The 24355-nt window shown below is 42.2% G+C and overlaps 1 protein-coding gene across 1 annotated transcript in view; it reads left to right on the forward strand.

The window, feature by feature from the left end:
* Window positions 1-20874, forward strand: part of LOC307247800 (von Willebrand factor D and EGF domain-containing protein) — a gene marked incomplete at both ends in the record, with an annotated part of 48311 nt that extends 27437 nt beyond the window's left edge. Inside the window, 15 exons of the mRNA XM_080023921.1 lie at window positions 2909-3046; window positions 7776-8225; window positions 9566-9742; window positions 11767-12119; window positions 12358-12856; window positions 13086-13181; window positions 14092-14187; window positions 14770-14865; window positions 15320-15415; window positions 15507-15602; window positions 17658-17753; window positions 18732-18827; window positions 19128-19223; window positions 20658-20755; window positions 20863-20874. Coding sequence (XP_079880047.1) covers window positions 2909-3046; window positions 7776-8225; window positions 9566-9742; window positions 11767-12119; window positions 12358-12856; window positions 13086-13181; window positions 14092-14187; window positions 14770-14865; window positions 15320-15415; window positions 15507-15602; window positions 17658-17753; window positions 18732-18827; window positions 19128-19223; window positions 20658-20755; window positions 20863-20874 — 2495 coding nt within the window. The remainder of the gene's footprint in view (window positions 1-2908; window positions 3047-7775; window positions 8226-9565; window positions 9743-11766; window positions 12120-12357; window positions 12857-13085; window positions 13182-14091; window positions 14188-14769; window positions 14866-15319; window positions 15416-15506; window positions 15603-17657; window positions 17754-18731; window positions 18828-19127; window positions 19224-20657; window positions 20756-20862) is intronic.
* Window positions 20875-24355: the final 3481 nt, after the last annotated feature.

The raw sequence follows: 24355 nt of genomic DNA on the forward strand, positions 1-24355 counted from the left end.
AGTTACTAGCGTTATAGTCATATTGTTGTATTTAGTTATACAGTATTTGTATATGGTTATATAAAGTCATAAAGTTGTATATAGTTGTACAGTATACTATAGTCATATAGTTGAGGATAGTGTCATGGACTGTTGTTAAAATGTTTTTAAGCCTCGTCAGCTCCTGGTCAGGTCTGTTCTTACTGTAGTTCTTAATTTATAATACTCACAGTGATTAAAAACCCTTACATAGGGGAAAAATAAAAGTGTTTCTGATATATTTAGTTGATATGGGCAGTTAAATCATAGGTAAATGTGCGCTTTATATTTCAAAGGGGAAAGTCTGTTTTTAAAAAATATGCCATTGAATAACACAATAAAAATAATGAGTCAATTCCCGGAGAAATTTGGAAAAGTGTAGAAAAAAAGGTACTAAGTTTAATCCCAGAACATTTTTTCTCAACTACCCCGATCAAGAACGCCAGTCTGGAGATTTGAAACATTATCTTTAATTGTGATGTTGAGACACCACTGAAGATAATTTCAAAGTCCCGGGTCAAATTACTTTGCAATAGACACAGGTTTTTATCGGCTCCAGCCCTAATCTGCTCGGATGTAAACACGACACCTGGGAAGAAAAATGTTCACCCCTTTACCAGCGCGATGCAACACACATTGAAGTTCCGGATGCTGGCACGTTAAAAGACAGGAATATGCATATATCATGCGATCATTTCATATCCGATTTAAAATCCAAAATCAAAACGGCCCTTTTCCGGCGTGTTTGTGACGTCGAACACCAGAAACCACCAGAACACCAGAAAAAATATATAAACAATTTCTTCTGGCAATGGAAAAGGCGTCAATCGCCTATTTTAACGAATTTACCCGCGCTTAGAAAACCCGGGTCCACCCATTACTTTTGATATAAAATGGTTTAAGCAGCAGGACTTGATGTGGTTTGATGGATTCAGGCCCAGCCAGTAAGTGCTGCCGTCACAGGTTCAAGTCCCGATGATTGAATCCAAGTCCCTGCTGAGATTTCTTTGAGCACATAAGTGGAAGAGACGTCAAATCCTGGTGAGACATAGTGGCTCAAACAGATGAAGCACTTCAGTGTTCAAAGCCGGTGATTTTTGTGAAGCCAACCCATGGATGATGGTGTTCAGACATTGACTCTGAAAAAGTGGACATCGGGTGGCTGGTTAAATTCCATTTATGCCTCTGTCAAGGGCTATTGCTGAAGATCATCTCAGAAGTTCCAACAGGATTCTGTTGATGCTAGACTCTGTGTTCTGATGGATTCAGATGGGGTTAGTCTAGTGTCATGGTTTTTCAATTTTGAGGTTCCTTTGAGCCGTTGACTAGAAGACTACACTGCAGCTGGGAAGATCTGGTGGCTCAGAGAGATGAACCGCTAGAAGGAGTCTTCAGTCTGGATGGTTCAAATCCTACTCCGCCTTTGACTGCCAACAGGTGTCTTTAAAAGCTCCTGGACAACAGGGCCAAGTGTGAAGAACCTGGTGGCACAATGGAGTTGGATATGTCTGCAGACATGGGGCAACTGGTTCAACTCAACTTCAAGAAAACCAAATCCTGCTGAGGTGGGTCTGCGGGAACGATGTATGGAGGGGGTTTCCTGAAAGGAATCTTTTTGCGGAGGGAGTTTTGAGACCTGAGAAGGAAGTTCAGTTTGGATAGTGTTTCAAGTGCCATACTGTTGTCAATAAGTACCTAAAATAATAAGTCTCTCAATGTCATCATGGAGGCCGGCTTTCAAAAGCTCACTCTGATCCGAGCCTTCAGACTTAAGTCTTCTTACAGTGGTTCATCTCCCTGAGCCATGAGGTCCTTTCGGCTGTGGTGTGGTCTTCCAGCCATTTGGTTTGAGGAACCTAAGAAGTGAATTCAAAGTCTGGATTTGAACCTAGAAGAGCAACATTTACGGTCTCAACCAGTCAGAAACCATCGCTTCATAGAGTCCTTTCTGGGTCAGAGCCTCCACTCTGAGATGATGTTCAGTTGGTATTAAAATCTATAAAAAAATAAATTGGTAGGAGAGGGATTTGAACTGGCCACCCCTCGGACCATGGCTTTCAAAAGCTGGTGAGAGAACAAGCCCACAAGGTCATCTTCACACGTAGCCCTGTTCTCTTAGAGCTTTTAAATGTGACCTTGGGTTAGAGTCTCGTCGAGTGGGGTTTTATTGCCTCCCCCCAGACTGTGCTGTGATAAAATAGCATTGTGATGGTAGTATGACATTAGGACACAGGCATATAAGATTGCCAGACAGAAACATATGCAGGCAATCTGATCACGTCTCAGACTCGGACTACCATCCCTTTCCATCAGCCCCGTCATTGCCCTTGAGAAAACACAATCTGTGAGTCTCTTCATGTTATTCGTGTATGCATACAGTGTAGAAGCTATGACAACGTATTAACAAGTTATTTACATCTGCATAGAGGCTGCTCGTTAATCTGCATATTTCTGTACTGGTCCACAGTTTTACACCGCTTCTATTAAAGATACCAAAAGTGAGCTCCTGTCTCCGGATACTTATTGGGAGAGTGTTTAGCTCGCTGCATAGCCACGTTCATCTGCACGTGGTGAGGGCAGAAGAGGGGCCGTCTCCTGCGATCAAAGGAGCCTCAGCGGTGACTTAAGCTGTGACGGCGGTGCTGAAGGGCAGCGTCTGAACCAGTCCTGCTGTGTTCAAGCTCCCTGAGATGGTCTTCACAGGCGTCTCTTGACATGAGGATTAATATTAAAGATAAACTTACAACCTGGTACATCTGCAGGCTGATGCACTGCTCATCTAGCTCTCACAATGTGTTCAGCAAAGTATGTACAAATTAACAAATCACAACATAATCAACAGTTTTTTAAGACCTCAATGGACACCCTGTCTCCTGTGTTTCCACTGTAGGTGCGAACTGCATGGAAGACGTCAATGAGTGTGAGAGGAAGCCATGCTTTCCGGGGGTCCAGTGTTTGAACAGCTATGGCTCCTACAGCTGCCGCCCCTGCCCCAGTGGCATGCTGGGAAATGGGACCACCTGCACAGGTGAGCACATCCCTTACATATTCAAGTTTATCCGTCGAAACTGTGCTGCAGTAGATGGCTGTGGCGTTTCGGGGGATTTAGGTATAGTTTGGATTGTGTTGAAGCGCTTCATCTTGCAACCCAACCTCATTTGCTTATGTTAAAACTGGACGGGACTGGAAGCTCCATGAACTTGTTTGATTTATTTCCCGACAAGGGTGTGATTTATGTGAAAATATTAATCGACAGCGACTACAACAACAACAACGGCAATCGACTACAAAATAAGGATAGCGATGAAAACCCATGTATCCCATTCAACCAAGGCAAAAAGTCAAAGTGAAATCCGTAATCACTTTCAATGTAATTATATTAATCAAAACTATATTTAAGTTATTCTGACTACAATAAAGGGGGGAATTTCATCCGTTTGATGATTTTGTTTTTTACAGAACTATGTTCCAAGAAGGACGAACCTGTGGAAAGTACTGCTAGAAAAAAAGCAATACTTTATTTGGCCTTTAAATCTAAACTTTCCTGCAACAGAGAGCCAAAGGACAGCCCTCTGAAGGCAGAGGACTCCAGATGACTGACTCTCCTCTAGAAATTCCCCGAATTGTGTTAACACAGATTCGTAACACATGGAATTCATTAGATCACGTGTTTCCAGAGAATCCTTGACGTGTTTCCAGAGAATCATTTTAGCTAGAACCGGAATGGAGGCAGGTGAAATAACTTCCCACCATTTGTCAAGTTTTCGTTTACCTTGTTTTAAGAAATATAAGGCGAGAAACATTTAATGGTGGGATTTTTTTAAGAGAATAGGCACCCAATAACAAAGGCTGCCAAAAGAGGTCTGGATCACATTAAAGACATTACAGAGAAAGAGCCGTTCTGACATTCTTGAGACATCTTTCCAACCAAACACACATACATTTTTACCTGATATGTATATATGTATCTACCATGGGCAGACTGCACACTAAATTCAACTGAAAACTACTCAAATACGCTATGGCATACACGGTTGGCAGAAATGCAAAGATATGGATGAATAACAGACGAGACAAACAAAGCAGTAGTTTCTCCTTAACTAACTTCCTAATTTACTTCAGTAGGACAATTAGTCAGAAGAAGCTTCTACTGAAAAACTCCATTCATAACTCCTTCGGTTCTGGTTTAATTGTGAGTATTGTACGGTTGAATCAAGCCTGCCGCTGAATTCCCATTGAGATCCATTGAAAGAGGTTGAGAGGTTGTGTATTGGTCTATTTTTTTTTTTTGAGCATAGTAGTGATCTGTCCAAATACCTTTGGTGTTATTTCAAAGTTATTCACGTAAATACTCTCAAATTGCTCATATAAACTCAATTACAATTACTTAAGGTCGGCACTAAATGAAAAGTTGTAAGGTTTTTCCTATTTAGTGTTGGTACACTAAAGAATTACACAAGGAATTTGTACCACGGGGTCAATGGACGAGCTGACCTTTTCCCCAAGAGGTCTTAATCCGATTCTAAGTACAAAGTTAGGGGGAAAAGTGCTGAGTGGCGTGTGGAAATGGACACTTATGACAACACTTCTCTCTCTACCTAACAAGTATTTTACAGAAATGGAAGGGAAGAGGTTTGATAACATTTCAACCATGGCTAATTACTCGGGGCGTCACAATTCTCCAAATCCAGTATTCTATTTTACCTTCGATTTTAAGGTTTCGATTTGATTTAAACATACGTGGGCAACACTGACCGCTATACCATCCATTGTTCGACTATCAAGTCTCGATTTGTAAAGAAAAACACTTGTTTCTCAATAAGTAATTTGAATATTAAAAATTATAAATAATAACAAAAATATGAGAATATTTTAACAACACACCTTAACAGTTAAGAGCTTTAGGAAAACTAGACTTTAGAATAATAAACAATAAGTTACGCAAAAAGTGAAGAGTCAAACCCAAAGGCCTTCTTCTTGTTCTCTCTCTTACTCTCTGGCTCTCGTTTTGGATGAAAACCAGATGGAAGTTTATTGCTGCTGCACTTCTCTTCCTCCTCCTCCTCCTCCTCCTTCTCTACCTTGCCTTGCATGTGTTTCTCTGTTTGACACTGGCAGATACTGGGAATTAATGGTTAGAAGACAACCTTGCTGGCAGAGGAAGGCTTGAGCAGTTTCTCGTGTGTGTGTGTGTGTGTGTGTGTGTGTGTGTGTGTGTGTGTGTGTGTGTGTGTGTGTGTGTGTGTGTGTGTGTGTGTGTGTGTGTGTGTGTGTGTGTGTGTGTGTGTGTGTGTGTGTGTGTGTGTGTGTGTGTGCGCGCGTCTGTCTGTGTGCACGTGCAAGTCCGTTGACTTGATCTACAAAATATATATATGTGGATCACAGGCCTTCCTCTTGAAATTCTGCGGAGCAGCTGGAAGTGTTATTTCTGGAGCTCCTCATGTTAGCTTGACTTTTTTGTTGGAGTCACTTCATATGAAAATCATTTTGCTAATTTAAAAATCCGGCATGAAATCCAAAACTCGTATTTTCTGAGATAATGAATGCAGTGCAGTTCACAACAAAAAAGAGGAGGCAGCTGAAATGCAGTGAAACAATTAATAAAAGCCTCAATAGCTATTTGGTCGAAAGTACACATTCACTATGGATGCACTGTTTCCCTAAAGAAAGGACTTACCATAACATTTTCAAGTTATCATTTCAAACGGTCGCCTTATAATGTTGGACAGAAGCAGGATGCATAGGCAAATGATGCAAGACGTTTACGAATTAAAACGATTCCTTCTCAGCGAACAAATCTTATACAGAAGTTGGGAGTGACTCGGTTGTTTGTATGTTTCCTTTCTAACTCAGTAACTGCAGCCAGGCACGCAGGTATTCTCTTATGGTAGAAGTACACCAGGCGCGTTGGCGCAGCGTACACGGTGCACGGTGCGCAGAGTGGTTTTTCACCGGCTACACATTGAAGCATCCCAGACGCGTAGATGAGGAGGAATATTGAAAACAGCAGCGATTTAATTTTTTTTTTTAATACAGTTAATGTAATTATAATAATAATTATAATAATAATAATAATATGTCGGAAATACCATCAATGCTTTTATCAGTTATTGTGTGAAAAATAAAAATCTTTGATTTCTGCATATTATGATTTGTTATGTTGATCTTGTTTATGTCCCCTGATCTCTGCCCACACTTAAAGTACAACAATGTCTTGCACTTTGCTATAAAGTAGTAAAAAGGTTTTTATAGTAGTCTCCCATAAATAACTTCTAATATAATTTAAATGTGAGCTATAACTGTAATTGTTGAAATCGGTCAGTGGGATATGTTTGTACTGTATTGCATTACTTCTACATATTACATATGTTTATCCTTTGTACTTAAAAGGGGTCTTGATAAATAAGCAAATCTGACAGCAGCCCTAGGTCTCTGGTATAATGTAGATTCATAAAACCGATGTAAAACGATTGCACTGTTGACAAAAACATTTCTATGTAGTTTTATTTTGTGCTTCTGTGGAAGAGGCCTGCGCAGCTGCGCACAGTTGAAAAAATAAATAAATAAATAGACCTCTTGCACAAAAGTAGAGAAATGCCGCGCAGCTCCGCGTGGCTGACTTGGCCAGTGTAGCCTGAACAGTGGATTAACATGTCTTCAATAGGAAGCGTGCACTTAGGGCACGCCGCCCCTCGCCCGTGCACTGCGCCAACACGCCTGGTGCACGTCTACTGCTGGTCTCAACTCTGGATTGGCAAACAAAGAGGGGAGAGCCGCGAGTCAGGCATGCGCCTCAAACGGCCTGGCTATATCCTAGCTCCTTAAATTTAGATAAATTGAGTGGGCACGTGAATCTCCCACTGATAGTCATGAGTCTCATGAGTGACTCATGAGTCACGAGCTGAGAACACTTCTATCTTTTATCAGAAGAAATTCAAGTCAATGGAGCAGCTCAGTCACAGAACGTCAACACAACGCCTCCTGGTGGCCAGTGCGTTTATCGGCAACGGGGTGGCGATTCGTTCAGAAATTTCCAACTATGCATCGACAACGGACCATCAGAATAAAGTTTTTATAGTACTATTATTATTACTTTATATTAATCAAGACTTTTGGTGGTGTTTGAAAATACATTGTTGTTATTTTTCAAACTAAATCCTATGTTTTACCTCCATTTTTGGTAGATTTAAATGACCAACACGACACAAGGATTCATTCACAATTCACATTTAAACACAATAAGAGCGATGGCGGTCACTGCTCGTAGTTATTTTAGCAAAAGAGGATTTTCAGAAAACACCTAAAATGAGAAAAGTTCAAAGCAAACACAGCATCTCCTCCTTCATTTGACGGTTTGCCAGTGGTTCTTTCTCCTTGCGCTCTCTTTCGTTCTTCTCTCCGTCTGTCTCTCCCTGTCTCACTCTCTGCCGATTCAATTCAATGAGCTTTGACCTGACTGTTTACATGAAATATTACCAAAGTGTTTGAAACATTGAGGCATTAAATAATGGCAAAAGGAAATGGATAACAAACCGTGTGTGTGTGTGTGTGTGTGTGTGTGTGCGATAGAGGATGCATTTTTTATGCGTGTATGTTTATGTTTGTCTTGTGTGCGTGTGTTTTTGACCATGCATGCATACTGTACATGTTTGTTTATGTGAGTGTGTTGATGCAGTGGGGGATAAATTGCAAACACGATCACTCTCTTTATCAACCTCTCTCTCTCTCTCTCTCTCTCTCTCTCTCTCCCTACACAGCAGCCCCCATCGTTCCCAGTGCCACATCTGCTCCTGGTTTAACCGTCTACAAGGTACCAGATGTTATACCCAACCAGCTCAAAACCAAGTCAGACAACTTCCGGAAGGTGCCGAGCGCTCGCTCCTGGCACACGAGGCTGCAGACGACCAAGGAGATTCCAGGAACGCCCCTAGACCCATCGCACACCAAGATTTACACTCCGAGGAAGTCGCCGGGCCTTTTATCAGACCGCAAGGCAAACGTCTCCCCGGGAACTGCCCCAGACCGCTCCCAGTCCAAGATAGGTGCCAGGAAGGGTGTTCTAGGAATTAGCCCGGACACCTCTGATAAAAGTGTAGGCGCTTCCGAGTACATCCCTGGAATAACGCCGCAGAGCAGCCCCAAGCAGTCGAGCACGAGTGAGAACGCTGAGGGGAATTCTGCTGTGGCCAAGGAAAGGCCGGCCGCTGGTAAGATGTTATCTCCAATGTCAGCAAGGTCTGTAGATAAATCCTTGAGGTTGCGGGTCCAAAAGATAAAAAAAACAAAAACCCACTCAATCACTGTCCCAATACTATGATGTTGACCCCATTTCCCTCAGCCAATGTCTGAAGGTTGTCTTCAAAATCCTCATTCTGCACGTGACATTTTAACCATGGCATCGTGTTACACGGCTCCGTGGAGTACTCGATTCTAATTGATCAAGAGCAGCAATTTGTGCTGCAAGTTATTTTCTCAATAATGACCGCTGCTTGGTAATAATGACCATCGTCAAGGGAAACCACTTCTCTGCCGGGATTCACGACCCTTGTATTGCTCCGCCTACATGCTAAAGCTCACGCTAGCTAGTGGTGCCACTCTGACGCCACACAGAAACTACAATGGAAGACTGGAAGGGATCAAGGCAGATGTGTCCAATTTCCAAACATGCATTTGATAGTGCTATTATAGTTCCATATAGTTATTTTAATGCGCTAGAGAGACTTATTGGAAGTAAAATATGTGTTATTGGAAGTAAAATAGACACCTATTAAGAATAAAATTAGGTAGTAAACAGTGAAAATGATGACTACAAACATACTATACATGGTATTTAACAAATGTGCATATATATGTATGTATGTATATATATGTGTATATATATATATATATATATATATATATATATATATATATATATATATATACACACATAGTATATATATGTTTGTGTATGTATGTATGTATGTATGTATGTATGTGTGTGTGTGTGTGTGTGTGTGTATGTATGTATGTATGTATGTGTCACATATATATACAGTATATATATACGTATATATATATATATATACGTATGTCTGTGTGTGTATATATATATATATATATATATATATATATATATATATATACAGTATATACTTGTATAAATTGAGCTGCCATGTCACATTTCACCAACAATCAATAGATTTGTCATATGTATGTTTTTATGTAGCCAAAATAGTTTGTTTCCTTGCTGCAGTATTAGCTATGTTGTTGAGGAATATTTATCTTTAATTTAGTTAGTATCCGTGTATTAAGCAAGATAAAGCGTAACCAGGCGATAATGACCGACTGGCTGCACATTATCTGTTACTTATATGAACCTCCAGATAATAGTGAATAGCTATTATAATAAAGACACTGACGTTAAAATCCTTTTTCATGTTCTAATTTGATTCTAAGTTTGGGTCTCCACCACTTTGGTACCAATGGTATAGTGCCACTTCCAAGTACACTCAAAGTACAAATGGACTCCAGTCGCGCGACTCACATCTTGCTTTTCCTTCCTCAGAAATGGCCCGTTCCGCCGTGGCCGCCATCAATGTGTCGTCGACCTGTGCCAGCCGTCCCTGCTTCCAAGGCGTCCTGTGCATCAACCGCAGGCCACCGCATGTTGGCTACGTCTGCGGCCGCTGCCCGCCAGGTCTCCACGGCAATGGGCGCATCTGCACCAAGGACAGCAAAGCAGGTGACCATCTAATTTTGTAGATCTCAGATTTGATTTTCCTCTTCGTTATTTCAGAGGTTGACTATTAAGGATAAAGCATTCGCATAAAAAAATTGATTCATTTAAAGGCGCAATCAATTACATTGAATAAATCAGTCTGTGGATCACAGTCTTCGGATGAATTGCATCTGCAGCTGTTTGTAATCAGCTTATTGTTCAAACACAGAAACCTTTAGATTGGTGGCTCATAGAACAAAACATCCTGCTGTGCAATGCAAGTCTGTTTTGGCACGGCATGTATCGTTACGAAGTATTTTTTCGAGTTCTCTTGTGCAATGCTTCTCAACATTTCTTTCGTTATTTGTTTGTCTTGGTGTGATGGAATCTGTTTTAAATCCGATTAATCAACTTTGCGGGTTTCCAAGTGTGTTTAAGTGCTGCGGGGAGGGGACCCTTGGAAGCTTTTTAGGCTTTGCCACGGAGCATAAACAGATTGCCTAATTCTGTTCTCTCATGTGGCCTGCCCCCTTAATCTCCACCACCATCCCTTCATTATGTAATTTAAGGATGTCCTAACAATGTGATGGAGACAGTTAATGAATGTTTCAATTTACATTTCTTTCCCTTGTCTGCGATGCATGTTTGGACATGGTTCCCAACCTTTTCTGACTCATTGCCCCAGTGATTGATCGATGGACCCCACATCTGTATCTCACAGATGTGCATACACAGTCTATCCATCTATTGTTTTGCCACATGGGTGATGCATCTTCAAAGATTACCCCACCGGTTGAAAATTAGGTTGGTGTTGACAATAATTTCTGAAGATATCTCGGCCTAGCTCAATAGATGTACAGTACTACCTCCGTCCTGGAGGGTGGCTGTCTTGATATCTGTCCCAGCTAAAAGACAAGGAGACAAAAGGCCAGGGGTACGTCCTGAATGGACTCCGGCTGAGTCGATTAACATATTATTATTGACTTTTTAGGGTTATGGTTTGGGTTCGGAGTCACAGCAGAAGGATGTACTCAAGAACCTTCATTATCGCTATTAACCATATTCTCTAGGTGCTTGCTGAAGGTACAAATTATAACATCATCAAAACATTGTTTTTCTGCACGTGTTAAAGTGAAATCATCTTGGTGGACCTGACTTACCGAGGCCCCCTGGTTTTGGTTCTGGTTTCAGTGCGTAGGAGTGTATCTGCCAGCCGTGCTTACCTCATTACATTTTTCCTTTGTGCTGCTTCTCGTTCCTCAAAGGGATCAACCCCTAAAGTGACTCACTGCCTCTTGGCCTCCTCTTCACCCTTGTTCATGTATCCACCCAACGTTTACGTGCGACATGGTCTTGTAAACAAAGCCTTTCCCTTTTTCATGTCGACCGAAAAACGTACACTACCTGCGGTTTCGCTCTGCTCTGTTCTGCAAGCGTTTTTAAGTAGATTTGTGGGAGACAACTGACAGTTGACCGCCTGGCTTGGCAGGGCAAATACAACCGACAAAACAATACATTTAGGAGCTGCTTTTTACTGGGACAATCCGTACAACTTCAACCATTTTTTGGCCAAAACATACCCCTAGGTAAGGAAGGAAGTGGAAATTGTGAAAGTAATGCAAGCGCTAGTTGCAGTACCACGCATCGCAGCCAGGTGCGCTCTAGTAAGCAACCACAGGAATCTGTCGGAGAGCCTCCCAAATGTCTTAGATTCCTTATTGTCGAGTGATCTCAAGTGGTAGAATATTACATAATTACACACGTTTATTTTTAGCGATTTATTATTTAATTTTCTTTCGGTACAATAAATAGAAAATGTCAAATATTCAACATTTTTGGTTTGTGATTGTTGGTGTTGTTTGTTTAGTGCGATGTAATTTTATGAACCAGATCGCGTTTGTTCTCTACTGCACCCTGATGAAAGACAGGTGTATTTGCTCCACAGTCAAATATGTTTCTGAATCTGAAAAACAAGCTCGTTGAGTTCTGCGATTTTGTTTGTGTATTGTAACATTTCCCATCTTCTCATCATCCACGTCCTCCCTCAGCGGCCATCAACCTACAGCAGACGCTAGCCAAGAGCAGCCGATCCCCGAGTGGTGGCGTTAAGGTCTCCCAGCTGCACCTTCCCTCACTGCCCGCCAGGCATGGAATCAAACATCTATCATCGTCCATCACCAGAGCCGGCACGGCGGAGCGTGGGGCAGGTACGGGGAGGCGGGAAGCTGGCAGCCCAGCTTTTGGAAATGTCCCCAGATCGCCCTACGGTGGCAGCGGTGGCACCCGTCTCACCACAAACAGCCGGGCCGCCAAAGCCAGGATGCAGGCGAAGGTAAACGTGCAGACCAGCGTCACCGGCCCCAGGGAGACGGTGGCCACGCCCCAGCCAGACGTTTCCAAGGTGAGTTCAGTATCAGTTCTGGTCCCACAAGCGCATCGCCCCGACACAGAGCTCCAGCCCCTCTGGTGCTCCAACCTCTAGAACAATCCCGCTCCCCAGCCAGGCCCGTGCACCCACACTAAAGCAGTCACCCCGGCCCAGGCACACAAGTGCATCATGCCCTATTGGTTACTTTTAATTCCTTTTGATTGTTTTACTTTTGGTTCAACTTATACTTCTACCTTTCTGCCTCCCCCAGAACTTCGCAGGGGTGGGAGGTTCGACTACGGGGTCAAAGTCTGGGGCTCCCACTCAGCCGCCCCCTGGACACCGTCCCCATCCGCTGCTCAGTCACAAGACCACCACGCCAGCCAAGCCTTGGACCCCTCCCCGGCCCGCTGCTCCGCTGACTGCCGCCCTCACCGAACTCTCCTACTCCATCTCCGAATCCGAGTTCTCGGCTGACGGCATGACCGAGCCCGAGTTTGAGGAGGAGGGGGAGGAGGAGGAGGACCAGGGACCCGGGCTCTTCACTCCCGCTTTGACCATCGCCGCAACGAAGGGCAGGGGAGCCCGAGACCCGCCCCCGTATGGGTCCACCGTCGTCCAGCTGGGAATCAGGACCGCCATGACCTGGACGTCCTCGTGCAAGGACTCGCCGTGCTTCCCCGGGGTGCCGTGCGAGGCGGCTGAGGAGGGGGGGTCCCTCTGCGGGAGATGCCCCATGGGCTACATCGGGGACGGAAGGGCGTGCAGGGGTAGAGTTACACCACTACGCCAGACACCTAATGCTGTCACAGCCACTAAAACACATTTTAAATATGCAAGGGATAATATGCAGTCAGCCGGTCGATATCACAAAATAACGCCCGACAGGGTGATGTATCAGGGTTATGTCACTCTGAAGGAGGTTATCTGGCGATAATGACCGGCTGGCAGGATCTGGATTTAACAGCTCTACGTCGGCCCCATGTCTGTCACTTCCAGCGGTGTGCAGGCGTCCGTGCGGCAGGAACATGGAGTGTGCTGCCCCCAACACATGCCGCTGCAAACAAGGCTACACCGGACAGGACTGCAGGACAGGTGAGACCCCTGTTCTGTCTGTCCCCTTGGGGGTCTGTCCCCTGGTGGTCTTATTAATTGTATTTGGGCTGAAGTCCTGCTCTTGATAACAGCTCCTACTTTAAAGTCCCTGTAAAGCAAAAATAAATGTGTTTGAAGTAGTTTGTTACCACCCGCCCAAATTTGAATGATTAAAAAAAAAGTTGCCAAGTATATAAAATTAGGTTTCAAAATTGTTTCAATTAGGTTTCAACATCCCCCTCTTGGGGGACGTTGGGGGTGTGTGCACTGACGACGCTGAAACCATGTCCAATTGTGTTAAACATTGGAGTAAATTCCATGTTTAAATGTTGTGCTGTCTTGTTGCTCACCTCAAAGTGCCGCTGTCTGGCTACGGGACTCCCCACTCTCCGGTGCTCCCTGTTGGCTCCTCCGCAGGCCAGGTCAGGGCGCCGTGGCCTGCTAGCATACAGCTAATGCTCAACCAAGCTCACATGGTCAAACCAACGGGACGGTACTTTTTTGTTTCAGGCACTGTCACCGTTTTATGTCCCCGTTTACGCGGGAATGGGGACACACAGCAGCGCGGAGACCCAGACTGTTAGCTTAACTTATTTCACTACCGATGCTCTGACCTGCCGTTTATATAGTGTATTGGGAGGGGCCATGCAGGCTTCCCTGATTTAGGCCCGCCGAAAAAAATACGGACCAAGAAAGTAGTGAGAAACACTTTAACAGTCTAACTCCACAATTCAGTGCTTACATTGTTCTGTCTTTTCACATGTATTCAATAATTACTTTCTAACATGTATAATGTTTTCAGAAACAAGTCATTGAATTCACCTTACAGGGACTTTAATGACTTAATGTAATATAATGACTTGACACCCCTTCCGACCTGTCTCTGTCTCTCTCTGCCTCATCCCATCAGCCATCTGTCAGCCCGAGTGTGTGAACGGAGGTGTTTGCGCGGCGCCTGGCGTGTGTGACTGTCCCCGTGGTTACCACGGTGACAACTGTGAGCGAGGTAATAAAGCTAATTATTTCCCTTTACCCAATCTTAAAATCTCATTGAAATCTCTACTCATCTTGAAATGTCAGCTAGCAATCCGATCCACTGTACAAAAAAAATAAAATAAATAAATAAATAGCCTTACCCATGTGGAGGTTCTTCTGGGGGATTCAAGGGGACGTCAACATTTCATGTGAGGTTCCAACCCATAGGGGGCCATGGAGTCCACTTCCAAGTGCACTGCAAAGTGTACATCCGATGGTCACTTCAGTGAACATTTTACCCTCTATGCATTGCAAGTCTTCATTTTTTGAGGGTCTCAAACCCAAATGCAGGTGCATAGCGCCACCTGCTGTATTATTAGTTTTGTATTCTTTGCCAAATTGTGCAAGAAGGCCAAGTCGTTTGAGTCATTATGGCAAAATAACCCCCACATTTGATGACAACGCAGGGCATTTGCGCCGCAGTTCACTGTCCTAGGCAGGGTGTAGGCAGGGTGTAGGGGACGCTGCACCATAGGGTTGCGTCCCTATGGATTGGGACACACCCCCCAGTAAGCTGTCTGTCTGATCAGTATTATCCTTCCATTGCTCGCAGCTCTGTGCAGCTCACCCTGCCAGCACGGTGGAACCTGCACCGGACCCCAGTCCTGCTCCTGTCCCTATGGCTTTGTGGGACCACACTGTGAAACCAGTAAGTTTAACTGGGGCTTTCTGGAACGATAGATAGATAGATAGATAGATAGATAGATAGATAGATAGATAGATAGATAGATAGATAGATAGATAGATAGATAGATAGATAGATAGATAGATAGATTTGTGGAGAGTGCAAATTTGCAAATAAAATATAAAGGCAATATACAATAAACCTAAAAACGATCAATAAAAATATACATAACAATATACCGGCTACATTTAAGCTTAAATAAACTATGAACAAAAACATTTTTTATCTTTGTATTATTAATTATGAATATTGATGGGATATTTCTGTATAGAATGAGTAAATATGTATACAATAATATTGGAATGGTTAATTACCAAATTACTGTCTACAGTCTCAGTTATTACAATGTTATTACAATACAACACTTTAATAACATGACATATTTTTAGTATTGTTATTGAATTTTATTGTTCTACAGTGGTGTGTAGTCGTCACTGTCACAATGGAGGACAGTGTGTGTCACCAGATGAGTGCCAGTGCCAACCGGGCTGGACCGGACCGTCCTGCCAGACAGGTGTGGACACTGTGTGTGTGTGTGTGTGTGTGTGTGTGTGTGTGTGTGTGTGTGTGTACAGTTGTGTACTGATGTTACGTCATCTCTCCAGCCCTCTGCCGTCCTGTGTGTATGAATGGAGGATTGTGCGTTCGACCAGACGTCTGCCACTGCCCGCACGGATTCTACGGCCTACGGTGTCAAAACGGTAAATCCACCGATTGATCAATTCATCAGTCGATTGTCAAATCAATTATGTAGACGATTAGTGCATTAGCAAATCAGTCAGTTGCCAAAAGGTTATGGTCAAATTAACTGAAAGACTTAAGACAAATGTTCTGCTTTTGTTCGGCTCTTTTTTGAGATGAGGTTCTTGACGAGTGACTCTGTAAAAAGATGGGTTCAGTTCGACGCTTCACCTTTTTAATTTGGTAGAGTTGGTGTCGGGCAGGTGAGCGAGAGAGGACTTCCTGAACGATGAACGAGAGTCAGCAGAGTTCACAGGGCTCAATAAATTCTTTCAAAATTATTTATTTTGAAATAATGAAATGATTCTGAACTCTGGATCCCAACAATATTTTAGCCTAACTATCTCCAAAGTTTTATATACAGTATGTGACCCACCGCATACTTTAGTGTCATTTGGCGGTGTTGTTGTTTGAGTTCTGTGAGTTGTTTTTTTTTTTGATCATTTGAAAGTGGAGAATCAGAGCTTCCAAACAAGGTGTCACTTGTGCAAATCAAGCAAATATTTTTCAAGCTTTGACTTGTTAATGACAAGGGTGTGGAAAACTGTGTTTCTGAGATAATCACCTCCAACGTTTTACCCACACCGGGTTCATTCAGCCAGCTCCCAGAATGCAAATGGGTTTGGCAGAGAAACAAAGCCTTGTGGCTAATTAAAATACTGCTGAATGGGCCAATCACGAACAGCTCAACAACACAACTCTTTTTGTTTAAAAAAAAAAGAAGCTTTTATTTAACAGTAAGAATATACATGTTTTATAAAAGTGGAATTATTTTGGAGTTTAAAGTACGGACAACTCAAAAAAATGTACACTATCGATATTATAAGTCTCAGAAAATCTGAAATCTGAAAATTTGTCGCCAAGCTCAACGGACTTCATCACGTCATCAACTTCCTCCGTTGTAACAACAACGTAATCGTCGGTCTCCTCCAGTGGTTCTTGAAAATATTCTGTTTCATCGTCACATTAAGTTTGAAACCCGCTCTTTGAAATATTCTCCAAGTCCAGATTCAGCAGCGCTGACGTTCCATCAGAGAACTGACTATCATCGCGGAAAATGAAGTCCAGTACGCGATGCTAACACTGACTTGGATCTATCGCACTGGTCAGATTTAGGTCGAAATATGATTCAGAGCTTCCGCCACACGCTTCGCGTAATCCTTAACGATACGGAGAAGAACGTTTTCGTGCTTTAACCATCTGTTTACGGAAGTGACGTAGGTGCGTGACGCGTTTCTTCGTCTTCTTCTTGTACGCTAGTAATATTTAAAGGTTGAATTCTATCAAAACGGTTTCACATTGTGACTTCACATCACATGGAATATGGATGAATGATCTTCACCTGGACGCTCGCATTAAAGGAAATCGTCGATCGGCGTTATTCAGTGCTGTTCCGCGTCCCGGTAAGTGAACTGTGTTTCCCCATGTAACCTAACGGGAATATTTAACTCCATGGTTAAACATTTTTCTACTATTTATAAATCAAACTCGGTTTTGAAAATACATTGAGACATTAAAAAGAAAACACAGAGGAACACGAATCTGGAAAAATCCAATTTTCCTTGAAGAATGTTTTTTTCAACTTATTTGGCTGCCCCTGGCCATTTTTGAAATGCGCAAGATGGTGAGTTTTGCTGTGGTGTATAAATATATATATACTATATATAAATATATATATATATATATATATATATATATATATATATATATATATATATATATATTGACAGCGATGTGTAAATCTAGTACTACTACTTATATAATATAGTTTGCGTCAGTTATTTATATTGGTGGAACGCAAAGAAAAGTTAATCTGTCACATTTAATATGAATGAAGGTAAATGCCAACGATTGATTCGAGACTTCCGGCTCCTTTAAACAATTTGTTCATTACCAACAAATCATTTGCCAAATCTTTCATCACTCTTGAATACAGGGTGTAGTGGGGGGGGGGGGGTCTCATCTGTCATTTACAAGACACACTTTTCATGTTTTATTTTGCTCTTCTTTCCCAGCTGTGTGCAGCCCCCCCTGTAAGAACGGTGGGCTCTGCATGAGGAACAACGTGTGCTCGTGCCAGGAGGGCTACACCGGGGGGCGCTGCGACAAGAGTGAGTCCACTTTGAACCTCCTCATGATGATGCTAAGATGTTACTCCCCTGCTCTACCTTTTCACTTTGCCCTTTCGGGGAGATTTCGGTCCAGGCTGGTATTTTAGAAACATCTAGAAACATCTAAATGTTCTTGAATAATATGTGTTGCCACTCTACCAATGACGTTTCTTTACAATGGAAATGGTGACGAGCTGAAATATAATAAAGCAATATAAAAATAAAAAATCAATATATCTATATAATATAAATATGAATATATATACACATAAAATATCTATGTTTATATAATATGAATATAAAATAATATAAAACAAAGCCTGATTCTGAGAATAAAATGTAGAATAAAGTGAGATGGATAAGGCGCTGTGATCCAAGCACATCTGCTTTCACGTGCACATGTACATCCCAGGACACACACACACACACACACACACACACACACACACACACACACACACATCGTCTGAAATCAAGATACAGAGAAAGACACACAGGAAATACGGCATATAGGAAAAGAGTGTGTGTATGAGAGAGAGAGAGAGAGAGAGAGAGAGAGAGAGAGAGAGAGAGCAAGATCTCATTGCACGTGTACCCTTTCAATAATGCTCAAAACAAAAAATATATATTTCAATGGACAATAAAAATTCAGTTACGTCCAGACTGAGTACAGAACCAAGAATGTTTTCTGTCATAATTCGTTGAAAACTTCAGTATATATAGGCATTTTCTGATGAAGAGTCGTGTCCAGTTGAATTTAGATTCTGATTATTTCTAAATATGAATAACTACTATTAATTATAAAAAAGTCATAATAATATATCTCAAACAATATTTGGAATTTCTTCAGGGGGTTCATGGTATTCTTCCCAAAGGGATTTGGGTTGTTTTATTTCTTGGATTTGAGTGGTGAAGCTGTGTAAATGTGTCTCTTAATAGCATATCACAAAGACATTTGTTCTCCCTCCCTCCCTCCAGGTGTGTGTGAGCCCATGTGTATGAACAGGGGGAGGTGTGTCGGTCCGGGCATCTGCGACTGTCCGTCAGGTTGGAGGGGCCGGAGGTGCGATAAACGTGAGTATTTGAGGTTAAAACACTAAAATTAAAGACTGAAACATTAAAATAGATGGATGTGATTTACGATGGATGGAAGCATCGACCCGAGAGGGGAAAGTGTTTTTAACGGACATGATTTCTCTGCCGGGTGGGGAATTGAAGCTGGCATCTCTATGTTATGATATAAAATGAGATTAGATTATCGATAGATTACATCACATCAGACACAGGGCTGTAGCTTGGCACTTCTTTCATTCAGTCTGTGATGTTGAGAGGTGTGATTAACTTGGATAAATTCCTATCTTGTCCTCTCTGCAGCCACGTGTCTCCAGAAGTGTCTGAACGGAGGGGAGTGTGTGGGTCCCAACGCCTGCCACTGCGCCGCCGGGTGGCAAGGCATGCTGTGCCAAACACGTGCGTCACAATGGCCCATCTATGATCTATAACCGGATACAAACAGTATATTAGAGACAATAGGGGTGTTTTACTGAAGCCTCAATAATTGCAGGCTGGAAGGTGATCCCGACCAAGGGGTTAGCAGTCCTGTAATTAACCAATCTGGTTCGGCTTTCTACTACAGGTTGAATTATACTGAAACTTGGCGACAATCCCATTTTATTGGAACTCAGTGGCTGTTCCATGTTCTACTGTTGTTCCATAGTGAATAATGAACGATAATAAACAGTGTCAAAATCAGCAATCTCACTATCGTGGTAACTGTAAGTTGTAGTTTAGTCCGTATGTGCAGCTGTCCAATCACGTGAGCGTGATCAGATCATGTGGTGTATTTATCATCGACGTCCAGCAGATACACCCAATGACACCAAATGATAAGATAATTACATAATAAGAAAATGATAAGGGGATTTCTTCAACCACAGATATAAACTCAAAACGATCGGACGACAATGTCAACGTTTTTTAATTGTCAGTATTTTATGATGCCAAAATCGGAATCGACAGGTCAGATTTTTTTTTTATCTTAATCGACCAAGGAAATTGTGATCGGTGCATCTCAAGTTGGTAAACGTGTTCAGTAACGTTACGAAATGATGCGTTTCAAGGGGTTTGTCCTCATGATATGAATTTGTATACTGTATATAGTTAGCCGTAGTATCTTGCTTACGATGTGATGAGCCTCGTTACCAGACGGCTACGGTGTGAATAACTGATGGAGTCATTGAGCTGCGGTAACTCAAACGCCACGTAGACTCCCTCTTACACTACTGTGGGACTACAAATATTTTCCCAAGGTTGTCATGTCCTATTCAGTCCTTTTCGTATTGTTTGATTGATAGATTCTATTAGACAACCCAAGATGGGATTTCCTTTGCAAAATAATCGCACGGATTAGCCGTGGAAAGAAAACAGCTCATTTCCATCGTGGTCGTTCTATGCGTTTCGCCTACAAACGTCGTTCCTCCAGTGCCTCTCCTAAGCAGGATGGTGCGTGTCATTAAATCTACATTTTTCAAACATGAGTCATTTTGCAGCAAAAGAAATTGGTAGTTATGAGCCATGTGCTCTGGGTTTCATCCTTTCAAACACATCGGTTATTATGCTGTAAATCATTTTCTGGGTGAGTAGTAAAAAGTTTTTTTATTTTAGTTGTTTGCATGGACCGAGCTGGAGAAACACGATTCCGTGTTTTAACTCGGCAAAGACGATTGTCCATTCCCTAATTCAGGAACAACTTATTCCCCAAAATAAATAGGGTTTTCTTCTCAAATGGGGTATCGATCGCATCGGGTCCTATTCCCTTTGTGGTGATGGTTCGTGTGAACGACACCTGTTGGGATTAACCCTCAGCCGGCTTCCTCTTCTGCTCTGTCTTTTTTGGCTCCTCAGCGCTCTGCGAGCAGAAGTGTCTGTACGGCAGCCGCTGCGTCCGGCCCAACGTCTGCGCCTGCAGGAGCACCGCCGCCGCCTCCCTGTGTTCCCGAAACGTACGTATCCCGACGTTGTTGTTGCGCGCGACGAGAACTGGCTACACGACTACAATTGTACGATTTTTCTTTCTCAAAACCTAACCGCTGAACGCCATGTATTCCAGCTCACGGGTTAACGTTGGAGGGCGAAACAAGTTTTGCTTCCACTTGAAGAGCGCGTTTTCTAAATAAGGGACGATGTACAGTCAACCGGTCACATCGCAAAATAACCCCCGACGGGGTGTTCGGGTCTTGTTAGAGGGTTATTTTGCGATGATAACCGACTGGCTGTACTTTCTCCTGCTTATTACACAGCTACTTATTAAGTGAAAGAATACTTTGAGACAGAATATTGATTTGAAATGATTTTTACAACATATGTCTAGTTTAAGAGCTTCTGCCAAGAACAACGTGGCTAACACAGCAACAACGGATTGTCACTATTTGCCCTTCACACAAAAAAATTGCTCTACATATTGCTTACCTTACCGTTGTTAATGTGAAACTGGACATTCCTCTCTTCAGTTGTAGTTTCTATAAAACGTCACAAGATGCCACCAAAAGCTAGTGTTTGCATTAGCATGTAGGCGGCGCAATACGAGGGTGGTAATTGAGGTTGCCTGTGACAACGGTCAATATCAACAGACAGTGGTCATTTTTAAGATATAACTGACCGTTGATTGCAGCTGTTGACTCATCAGAATTGACGGCGGCCGGGAAACTCGCGAAAAACACAAAAAATCCGTCTTTAGAGCCAGTGTTGGGTTTGTCCGTTCCGGGCTACTGTAGCAACATGGCGGTGCAACATGGCCGCCTCCGTGAAGCGTACCCACTCCCTATGTAGATAAAAACGGCTCATTCTAAGGCAACAAAAACGCAATGATTCTTATTTTCATGGGATTATAAGCTAATTACAACATACATGTGAATATTACATTCCATTTCTGCCAAGTCTGTCCCGTAAATTCTACACACTGCACCTTTAAAAGACAAAATTCTCTTACTCACACAATCCAGGTGGCAATCCATAAAATCGTTTGCGTTGGGTGCATTACACTATTAGTCCCAGAATTCCATTCAAAACTGCAATGTTTGTTGTTGTTTTTTTTAAAAAAAGGGCTTTTCTTGGTCAGTTGAGCTGGTGGGGATATTTTTCATCCTAAATTTCTATTCTTTTTTTTCTGAATGTCTGTGTGAATGTCTGACAATTTACTGAGCACGAGCTACGCTCCACCGCTGCCTTTTCACTTCTTTGTCTGGTGCACAGAGGACCCTGCACATATTTCAACATTTATTGAGCGGCTGTTTCTTATGAAGTGCCAGCTATATAAAGTAACATGCATGGGGGATTTTTGGATGAAATAATCTTAAGGATTACCACTTTAATGCGTTGCCAAAGTATCACTATTATGTTATGAATGGATTTTTGTTGCTTCCAATTGTTGTTTTGTGGGGGGTTTTTTCCAGCTCCCGATCAGTCGCGGCTGAAGAGCCAGAGATGAGATTGCCCAACATCCCAGGGACACACGTTCATTCATTCTCAGAAAGGCTGGGACGAAAACGGAACCACAGCGGGCAAAACCAATGCGTTTTCTATAGCGGGGCATTGTCATATTCAAATGGAACAGACCAAATATTAATTATGAGCTTAACCTTTATATTCATTTTTTTAAACTGCGATGGCACCTCCCTCCACAGCAAATGTCAAATACTTTGGCAAACTGTTCTGAATATGGTGCTATTCCAGTGCTTATGCATATTTGAATGTTTCATTTCAAAAACGCTCAATTATTGCGATTAGTGTATATTTTAAATCTAGAGGGCAGGTTCCGTCCGTTAAACGTTTTATTCCTGCCAGCCAACAACTTACCTCTACTACTATAATAATTGTGTTTTCTGAATAAGAATGAGCAATGATGCCTATACAGGGCTGAAACTCTGAAATATAGACCATTTTTGGAAGATTTAATATTGTTATATTGAAAAAAATTGGGACCCGCACCTCCTTTCAGGGAGATCATGAAAACCATTTCACCAAAGATTTTTTAACTTTTATGGTCTTATACTTAAACAAAAAGAAAAAAAACAATAATAACCTTTGTGTGAGTATTTATTTATTTGGTTGTTCGATATTTCCTCATATTGCCATGTTGTATATATCTTATATCACTGTACCAACTTTTTATTTTTTATTAAAGCAGTGCTTATCCACCGTTTTGTAAATAACCTAAGGTGTTGGAGTGATTTATTTGACATTTCCACCACACAAGTATTTAGACTAGGAGCACTTTAAATAAATCTGTCTGCTTTTTTGTCTGTTCATTGTCGCTGTTTTTGTTATTCTGATACTATGCCGAAAATAATTTACAAAAAATAAACAAGAAAATTGATTTTCCTTCTCTCGTCACCACTATAACAGTTAATTGAGCAGTTCATTGAACCTAACTGATAAATGATGCATGGATGATGGGGATCGGCGGTGTATGGTATTAGTTCACAGGTGGGCTTATGTATGTATTTCATTCTGGCTATAAATGATGTTATCATGGGCTTGGTTGCGTAACAGTCATCTGCTGTGATATCGTGTTTTTTGAAAATGTCGTTTCTTTACGCTTGTATGGATTGATTGACTGATTACTTTGTCGCAGCTCTTGTGGAGTTGATCTTGATCCAGGCTCATGATTCCATTGACATATGTATTAATACTTTTGAAAGTAATATTGGCAAGCAACAAACAAAGAATATAATTCAAAATAAATCAAATCAGAGGTAATTCCACTCTGTGGCGTCTCTAATGAGGCCTCGTCCCATTTCAAATGAGAACCTTTCTTTACCCAAGTGGCATGTAGGGGGCACTATAACTTACAATTTCCTATTATCTTTTTTCTGTCTTTTAACATAAATGAATTGTACTTTAGAAAAAAAACATTACATTGAACTGTCATAGGTTGCTGGTTTGGAAATGTAAACTGGCAGTTTTATATTTATATATAAAGTCCGATGAGATTATCAATTTGGTATATTAATATTGGTTGATTAGTTTGAGATTACTTTGGATTAGAATAACAGGTCTGATTAGATTAACGTCAGATCAAATTAGTTTTCGTGTAGATTAGATTCAATTACATAAAATGAAGGTCCCATCAGCATACTGACATAGTCTTTCAAGGTTTTTCCTACAGCAGCCGAGCCTTTTTCCTCCGGTCGAGCGCCATTTGACCCTGCAGCGGGTGGGGTGGCCGGTTGGGCGGGGCGGGCGCTTTAGGTTGTGGTCACTGGGTCGGCGAGGAAATGGGGATTAGAAGATTTACGACCCGCTGGGAGCACATTATGTCCGCACCAATTCAGATCCCGCTCTCTGCCGTCCTCTCATCAAGTCACTTCCGCCTCTGACCCCAAGGAGGGCAGGGAATGGGGGTGGTGAGGGAGCTGAAGGTTCACAAGTCATTAAACAGGGAGCGCCGCAGTTTGCAGAGGTCGGGAGTCTTCCTCGAGATCATGTTTGGAGAACTTAGTTATACTCATACTTTAACTTGAGATCGGGGGGAGAATGTTCCTTGGTGTAAGCATACTTGAATGAGGACACCACTCCCTACAGGCAAAATGAAATTCAGTCCA

Source organism: Zeus faber, assembly GCF_960531495.2.
Source record: "Zeus faber genome assembly, chromosome: 2".
NCBI classification, from domain to species: Eukaryota; Metazoa; Chordata; class Actinopteri; order Zeiformes; family Zeidae; genus Zeus; species Zeus faber.